Source organism: Pseudonaja textilis, chromosome 3 (assembly GCF_049901715.1).
Source record: "Pseudonaja textilis isolate UNSWEBS1 chromosome 3, rPseTex1.2, whole genome shotgun sequence".
In the NCBI taxonomy this organism is placed as follows: Eukaryota; Metazoa; Chordata; class Lepidosauria; order Squamata; family Elapidae; genus Pseudonaja; species Pseudonaja textilis.
Genome location: NC_141992.1, coordinates 61,229,080 through 61,238,120, shown reverse-complemented (window position 1 = coordinate 61,238,120; position 9,041 = coordinate 61,229,080). Strand labels below are relative to the sequence as shown.

The window sequence follows — 9,041 nt, the reverse complement described above, 5'->3', positions numbered from 1 at the left end:
GATGGCCTTTTTTAGATTTACTTCAAGTAATCAAAAGCATCAAAAGGTAGGCATCAATGCATAATAATCAAGCTGGTTACAGGATTTCTTACTTTTAATGGATGCATTGTAGCCTGCAACTTGCATGCCACAGGATATGACACACACCCTTCATGCTGAAAAACATGCATAAAATTATGTTTTGAAATATGTTGGAAAGAAATTATGTAAAAGGATTTAGGGCTCAAATCACCCACAACAGGATAACTCCAAAATCAGAACATAATAGGATTAAGACCATAAAAGGTGAAAATTGAAAATCCACTGAGGGCTGCTGAGAAAAAAGAATTCCTGGGGGTGGGGGAGGGAATCCTAGGACAGCCCTGTGGCCTGAGCCTTTTGATTGGTAGCCTAAGAAGTTCAGAATTAGAATAATCCATTTCAACAAATATGTATACCAGAATGAAACTTACATGAATGCAATTACTAGGTAATCTTTTCATACACACACAAAATTATCCTATGGGTATTGCTATCAGTAATATTTTACTAATTGCAACACAAATACAAACTGGAATAGATGATGACAACAAGCAAAGCCAAATTCCTATTGTGAAAAGATCAAATGGAACAGCCACAATATACTAATACAAATCACAAATGTTTCTGTCCCATTAGGAGAGAAAAAACACTTATAACTTTCCCATTTTTTTGTTTGACATTCAGATCTTACTAAATTAGTAGTTAAATCCAGTACCAAAGAAAAAAAATATTCAAACCCCATAGTATCATACTTTTGTTATAACTAAACTATATATCACAGTGAAGTGTCCAGAATATTACTATTCTATTCTCCTAAAGGCAGTCTACACTAAAAAGACCATCGCGGAATGTTTTAAAATATTTACATGTAAGAATTTTCAAGGCTTTCTGATAATTATAAGCAACATTTTAAAAGAGCTTGTTCTTAAATGGTGTGTGCCTCATTCCCACTCTCCTGGGCGAACAAAGCCAGTAACCACTGAATAATTTTACTTCTGAGAAAGCATGAAAGATCGCGTTGTCAGACACGACTATTCCTCGGGAATTTGCCGCTGACAGCAGCACTTTGCAGTGTTCCTGACAAAGGCTTATTAAGAAGAAATAAAAAACTTAATTTTGAAACAAGCTGACTTCCTGATATAATCATTTTTGGGTACAACAGCGCTGCCACTTCCGGGGTAATTTTTCTACTTCCGAGTGGAATTTATACAACCACAATTCATTGTGGACCCCTCCAACCTCAGTCCTTCCGGTAAAATTATGTAGAGGAAGTTGCCCTTCCGATTGTGTCCGCCCCCGATTTTCTTCCGGGTAGCAAGAAAGGACGGCGAGAATTCAAGGACGCTTTCATTCCCCACCCCCCACCCCATTTTCCCGCGCGAATTGCGCAGGCGGGCTGTGTTTTTCGTTCTCATTTATCTTTCTGTCCTGAAGAACAAATGTCCGGACTGGTCAATTTCGAAGATGAAGAGGAGGTGAAAGTTTATTTGGAAAATCTGGGAATAGAATATAGTTTCCAGTGCTATAAGGAGCACGATCCTGACGGTAAGGTCGGAGCAGCGCTAGAACTTGATGGTCGGGAAGACTGCAGTGTAATTATACAGTGAATTCTGTAGATATTATCTGAATGCTTTTAAGATCGATTCACTTAGACTGTAGCATTACAGGCTGAATTTAATAGACGAAAGGTTTCTCCTTTTTTTCTATGTCTATTTGCATTCCTGGGGATGGAATGGATTTTCCACTCCATTTACTTAGGAGATTTGCTAGAGTATAGAGATATGATGGTATCTAATATATGGATCACTATTGTGAAGTATGAATTCCTGTTATTTTGTTGAATGCATAACTTAGGGATGTACCACTGGAAAATGCTTCTAGGAGGAAGGCAGACCTGCTATTCATGCTAATTCAAATAATTTAAGTATTTTTATAAGTATTAATTTCTGTACCCATCTCCAGGCATAACTATATTTTCTTATTATCTTTAGTATGGAGTGAGTAACAAAATAAACCACATGGGCATAATTACACAAGTTCAAATTAGGATTTAGGGACCCCAAATATATATGTTTATAATTCTATACCTTCCTTGGGAATTGTGGGCTTGTTCCAAAACTGCTGTGGAAGTAAACCATGGAATAGGGAAGTATGATATAATGGGAGTTTTGATTAGGTTCTGACAAGAAGCATTACATATGGACAAAATCTGAGGTTATTAATCAAAAAATAACATTAGCCATACTAAAATGGCATTTTAATTTATTTATCTAATTTCTGTTCTGCCCAAGTGATTTAACTTTTGAACTTTCATGTATTGCATAACTATTTGATTTAATCTCCAGTTCAGAACTCGATTACAGTATATTACTCTTTGGGCCACTTTAGCAGGATAAATCCACTCTTGTCCTAATTGAATATAATACAATTAAAAAAGCAAAAAAGAGGGATGGGACAACTTGCAAACAGAAATATACGGTAATATAATCATAATTTATCATAGATTTATTCCCTTGAAAAATTGCAGGTTGTCATCGTTTAGCTGATTATCTAGCTGGAATAAAGGTCAACTTTGAAGGAGCTGCAAAAGTTCTAAAGGAAAATTGTGAAAATAATCTGCACAGTGAGAGCTGCTACAAACTTGGAAATTACTATTTGACTGGGAAAGGTAATAACTTGTTTCTTTTTCCTGTTCCTGATATCTCTAAAAGAAAAGACAATTCAAATAAAGATGTTGAGGAAATACGTATTATGTGAGCAGGCTTATGTCTACTCACCCAACTGTATTTTATAAACCATGGTTGATGGCTTATTGTGTTATATGAACTAATCAATTACAATGTCATTCAATAACTGGTGCTTTTTCCCTATAGGTGGGCTTCCAAGAGATGTGAAAACTGCTTACCAATGTTTTTTGAAATCTTGTGAAAAAGGTGGGAAGAAATCCATCAATGCTTGTCACAGTGCTGGACTACTGGTACAAGATGGACAAGTAAACGAGGATGAGAAGCCTAATGTCCCTTTAGCCAGGGACTATTATAGTAAAGCTTGTGACAGTGGTTTTGCCCCCAGTTGTTTCAACCTTAGTACTATTTATCTTCAAGGAGCTCCTGGCATATCAAAGGATATGAGTCAAGCATTGCAGTATTCTCTAAAAGCATGTGACTTAGGGCACATGTGGGGATGTGCCAATGCTAGCCGAATGTACAAGTTGGGGGATGGAGTTGAGAAGAATGATGCCAAGGCTGAAACTTTAAAGAACAGAGCAGAAACCTTATACAAAGAACAAAACACAGCTGTAAATACTTTAACATTTGGACAGTAAGCCTAAACAAATAATCTAGTTTGAAGAAGTATACTTTGTTAAATAGGGCAGGTATTTAATCTCCAGGTTTATTCCCTTGAATGTTCAAAACTTGTAAATGAAACTTTGTATAATTTATTACATAAGGCAATAAAATAACTGGATTTATGTTACTTTTTATTCTTTCCAACCCGGTGAAACATTGGAAATAAATTTGTAAAGATTTGTCTATTATGAAGACAACAGAATCAATGAACTTGTTTTTAAATGCATCTTGAAATTACTTACAGAGAATGAACCTTAGTGATGATGCAGAAATGTGTGCAAGGCAATAGAACCTATTCCTGTCAAGTAGCAGCTCTGTTCTGTAACAAAGCCTTTTATTCAATTTCGGACAGCACCAAAACACTTTAGAATACATCTTGGAATCTGACAAGTCATGGGTAATCCTTGGCTCCACTGTGTGCTTGTTTGCACATTTCTGAAAAAACAGCATGGAGCAGAAATCTTAATTGCTTCTGGATCACTGAGTAGGAGAGAGATGTAATTAACGTCCTCTTGAAATCCTTAAATCCTCCTAATGATCCTTGTAGGAGAAAATGTTTGTGTGATGTGCCAGCTTGACTACTGCAACATACTCTACACAGTGCTGTCCTTGAAGACCATACAGAAACTTTAATTGGTCCAGAATGCAGGTGATAGACAAGACTAAATATTTCAGAGCTTCTATGTGAACTGCACTAGTTGCCAGTTTGGTTCTGCGGGTGCTGGCCATTACTTATAAAGCCATACCTGATGTAGTGCTGGTTATCTCCTTTGTCATCTGCCCAACCTCTCCAATCCAGCAGGGTCAGATTCTTTTGATTAAACAATGCCATCTATAAGAAGGAAGGAAGCTTTATAAAAAGAAAGGCTGCTATTCTATGCACACTTGCAAAACTTAGCATTACCTTGGAAAAATTACCCGTTTGATCATTAGAACTTTTTTAAAAAATTAGATTAGTTTCTAATCAATTTTTTCAGTCCAAAAATTCATATTAATTTAAAAGAAAGACATGTCCACACAAGACAGAAAGGACTACAGATTCTCAGTTATCCAGGTTATGGTTATCCCAAAGGTGCTTTTTCAGGAGGCAACTGGACTTTTTCCTTTTTTCTTTGTCTTCAAAGAAGAAACAAGAAAGTCCAGTTGCCTCCTGAAAAAGCACCTTTAGGACAAGACAGAAAGGAGATGGACACAGGAAATATTTTATAGTGGAGCACAATCAGCACTATAAGCTAGAAGGAAATGGTGTGTTAGCCTATATGGAGAAAATTTATGAAAATAATTTGATGCACCACAATCAATAATCAGATGATTATATTTGGTGATCTTTTCTTGCAATTGATTGCTCTTATAGAATGGCTCTGCAATTGGTACAAAAATTGAGCGTGTTGCAGTAATTTCAGCATCAGAAGCAGTGGTATGAATATTTTTGAATTACACTGAATTACACTATAATCCTTTTTTTGTAAGAAAATAGACATATTTTTCTCCATTAAGTATGCTATGAGAAGTATCTACAGTAGAAAATATGTAGTATATATCTCCTATGTAGAATGTGCAAAGCTCATCAACTCAGGAAGCAACCACTCGACATCTGGCATGTTCTATTTCCTTTTGGATTATGCTGTTCCCTCCTCCCGATTAAGTCATCTTGGGGACAAAGGACAGTTTGGCATATTCTGGAAGTAAATACCTCAAACAGGAAGTAGTTCAAAGTGTTCTAGAGGTAATGTTGCAAGCAAAACAATTTCAGAACTCATCCCCAGCTCACCTTAAAATCCTTTCAGTTCAGAGGAGGGTTTTTTTTTTAAATATAACCGAAGAAATTAAGACAAATGATGAGATTTGCAGTTAATAAGTGGGTGATTTTTTTTAAAGAGCAACCTTAGCTACAGAAAATATGGATGTACATAGAAACTGCCAAGACAAATAAACTAATAAGAATGCTTTTAGAATTCAGGGCAAGCTCATATAATAGGGGTTATTATATGAACTGGTCCTGCAAGCATGCACTAATATAAAAAAATAGGATCTGGGTTTTCCTGTTAGGAAAGTAGGATTCTCTCTCTGGCAATAGTTTGGAATATTTATTTGAATACAGTAGGAGTTCAGCTTATATATAAAAGTCTTCAGAAAACAATCTGATATATTTCTCAGTTATCTTATTTTGAAAAGTTAGCTTAAATAGTAAAATTAGTGATCCACAGGGTATAACAAAACCCTCATATTCTATCCACTGTGAAGCACCCCCACCCAACTTCAGGGCATCTGAATGGAATTGCAGATTAAGATGTATTTGCTAACTTTTGGGTTTTGTTTAGAATAGCATCAAGCAGGATGGATCAGCCCAAATGGCTTGTTTCTGTTTCTATGAATAGTTTTTTTAAAAATTGTATTTGTATTTTTTTTCTGTCACTAGAAGGCACCCAAGGTTTAAAATCTGTACTTCATAGCTAGTCCTCAGGAGGCTGATTTCCAAAGGGAGAAAAAAGTCAATTTACAACATGATTTTTACTGCAATTTATCATCATAAGACTTTGAATAAGGAACTAATTTAAGCAGTTTCATATCCCAAGTTTTTGTCCATGGGGATTTCTAAATTACACTCTTTTACTACTGGGGAGGGGGCAGCGGGGAGGAATGAAGGCATTGTATTGTAATTGATGGACTGTTTCATAAATCCATTAACACCCACTATTTACAAACCATACTACCTATATATAAACTATCCTTTTTCTGCATTCTACTTCTTAAATTCTCTTTTTTCATTAATATACATTTTGTTTTTTTATTTAAGTGTAATGTAGGTTTTTGTCAACATTATTAGGAAAACTATTACCGGTGTGACCTGTAAATTATTCTTCTTGACAACTGAAGAGGGAAGATTAGAGGATGACGCAGGTTACAGGAGCAAATTCAACAAGTCCCTTGAAAAGCAAATCAGAGACAATGAAAAAACAAACTCTGCAGGAGGAAATAGGTAGTTCATTTGTTCGAGGAAATGGAAGTGATAAAAAAAATCAGTAATATGACAGCTATCAGTAAAAGCTGGATTTAGAAAGAGTAGTAGAAGTGAACAGCAAAAGCAAAGCCTCAAAATATAGAAACAGGTAGAGATGCTACAGTTATAAGAAAGAGGGTACACCATTAGACTCCCAATTTTTGTTAAAAAGAGAAAGGGAGAATCTCTGGGCATTCAAGAAATGGAACCTAAAGCAAAATGCTGACCTTTTTGTAAGAAAAGTATTCCTGTTTTTCAATGTTTTCTCTGGTGATTGACCAGGAGAGAAAGGTTTTTAAAGTCAAAAAATCTTACTTTTAACATAGAAGCAGGACAGTGGCTGAGTAAGGCTATCATTTTAAAATAATTTGTTATTGTTTTGCCCAGGATGGGTGAAAAAAATATGTAATTATCCAGAATTGTTATCCAGATTCCTGGTGTCTGAGGATTTTTTAATAGTATGGACCTGAAATTGATTGCAACAGAAATGTAATTTACTAAGGACTGGTACAGAATTTTTGTATGTACTGTATTTACAGCAGTTTTTCTCAGCTTTAAGATATATGGGCTTCAGTTGCTAAGTTTAAAAACACTGATTTATAGCATTAAAGCTATGGATTTTCTTTTCTCTTACATTCTCAGTGCAACTTTTCTTTCTTGGTACTAAACCCTTGGTACTAAATCAATAGAACATGTAGCAGCTTGGAAATAATGTTTTATCTTTTATTGTACACAAGATTATTGTGAATTTGCCCGGTCTCATCGGAGTGGTTTGCAAGGTAGACACTCTGGCATTACCTACTCAAACAAAATGCGGAAAACTATTCATTTATGAGATTTAAAACTTGTGTTTCCCTCAAAAATGGCACTTCATATTTTATAGTTCTTTAATTTCTGCCTGAATTAATAAACATTAAACATTGAAATTTCAATCCTACACAGGATTCCAAATTATTGGAATACCAAATTTATTAACTGAAAAAGAATCACTGGACTTAGTATACTAGTATCTCAAAATCAGGTAGATCTATTTTAGGAGTTTAGCTTGCTTAGTTGCAAAAGTGGTATTCAGCATTCAGACCGGTTTTGTGTACTGGTATCAAAAATTTTGACTGGTTTGGAGAACTGGCAAATACCACTTCTGGCTGGCCCTGCCCACCCACCCTTGCTGTTATCTCTCCTTTATTTCCTTGTTTTTTAGCTCAGCTAATTCGCACAGCAGAGCGGATTGCTACACCTCAGCTGAGCTTAAAGACTTTCCAGGCAGCTCACCAGGTTGACAGAGCTCCATATTTGTGCTGCATGCGCGCACACGAAGCTCACCTGATTCATGCTATTGCCGCGCTTCGGCTGAGCTTAAAAACACTTCAGGCAGCTATCCAGCCTTTACAGAGTTCAATATTTGAGCCCTGTGCATGCGCGCAGAGTACGCGTGCACGTAAAATAGGTAGGGAAAAATTTGGAAACTCACCACTGCTCAGTTGCCTGAAATATGTAGTAAATTTTGTTCTCTGACATTATCAACACTTACTTTATTCAATGTGCAACCAGGCATATGTCCAATCCCAAAATCATTGGTTCAGGACTAAATTCAAGTAATGCAAAACCAGCATTATATGTTTTTTTTTAAGCTGAGAATACTGTGCCAGGGAAACAAGCTTCAACCTTGTTGAGGTTGAAAAAATAGTAGGTCTATTTTTTTCCATTTCCACTGCAAAATACTTTTCTCATTACTCCATAGCTGTATTTTGGAGGTGTAGTTTTGTTTTATATGAGAAAAGACTCAGATTTAGATTCTAGGCCTGTATCTCTCAACCTTGGCAGTTTGAAGATGTGTGAACTTCAATTCCCAGAATTTCCTAGCCAGTGACACCTCTGCAGTCTCTTGAGAATCTCTGAGACCTTATGTATAGGCCAGGCACAGAATGGGGCAACTTGCCATGGCCAACTCACCATGCAGTGATGGGATTCAAATGATTTAACAACTGATTCTCTTCTCTAATGACTGGGTGGGCATGGCTGGGTGGTCATGTAACTGGATGGGCATGGCCAATTTGATTGGTCTCACCCTTAGGAAATTTCTCCTTAGTCCAACTCATAATAAAATAGCACAATGAAATAGCCCTGTTCCAATATTTAGAATAGAATAGATTAGAATAACAGAGTTGGAAGGGACCCTGGAGGTCCCCTAGTCCAACCCCCTGCTTAGGCAGGAAACCCTACACCACTTCGGACAAATAGTTATCCAATCTCTTCTTAAAAACCTCCAGTACTGAGCATTTACAACTTCTGGAGGTAAGTTGTTCCACTAATTAATTGTTCTGTCGGGATATTTGAGGGGCTCCTACAAAAATAAGGATGTCAATCTATTTTCCAAAGCACCAAAAGACACAAGAAGAAACAATAGATAAAAATTAACCAAAGAAAGAAGCAACCTAGGACTAAGGAGAAATGTCCTAAGGGTGAGACCAACCAACCAATGGAATAGCTTGTCTTCAGAAGTTGTGGGTGCTCCCATCACTAGAGGCTTTCAAAAAGACTGAGGGGAGTACACCCCAAAAGGACAGTGCCAGGAACCACTAAAACAATGCAGAAAACTTAAAACAGCCATTCCCCTTTTTAAAGAAAGTCAACCCAAAGCAAATGCAGCAGCTGAGAGCGAAACTAAG

General features: G+C 36.5%; 1 protein-coding gene across 1 annotated transcript; it reads left to right on the top strand.

The window, feature by feature from the left end:
- Positions 1-1,287: 1,287 nt before the first annotated feature.
- COA7 (cytochrome c oxidase assembly factor 7) lies at positions 1,288-3,493 on the top strand. The gene is made up of 3 exons (XM_026707105.2): positions 1,288-1,566; positions 2,549-2,689; positions 2,895-3,493. Exons 1-3 carry the CDS (start codon positions 1,461-1,463, stop codon positions 3,344-3,346), a joined length of 699 nt encoding a protein of 232 aa, XP_026562890.1. The 5' UTR covers positions 1,288-1,460; the 3' UTR covers positions 3,347-3,493.
- The last annotated feature ends 5,548 nt before the right edge of the window (positions 3,494-9,041 follow it).

Excerpts from the sequence above, each read along its gene's own strand:
- COA7 (XM_026707105.2), top strand. The coding sequence starts at position 1,461 with ATGTCCGGACTGGTCAATTTCGAAGATGAAGAGGAGGTGAAAGTTTAT. Across the intron at positions 1,567-2,548 it reads TAAGGAGCACGATCCTGACG|GTTGTCATCGTTTAGCTGAT; the intron begins GTAAGGTCGGAG and ends GAAAAATTGCAG. Across the intron at positions 2,690-2,894 it reads TTACTATTTGACTGGGAAAG|GTGGGCTTCCAAGAGATGTG; the intron begins GTAATAACTTGT and ends TTTTCCCTATAG.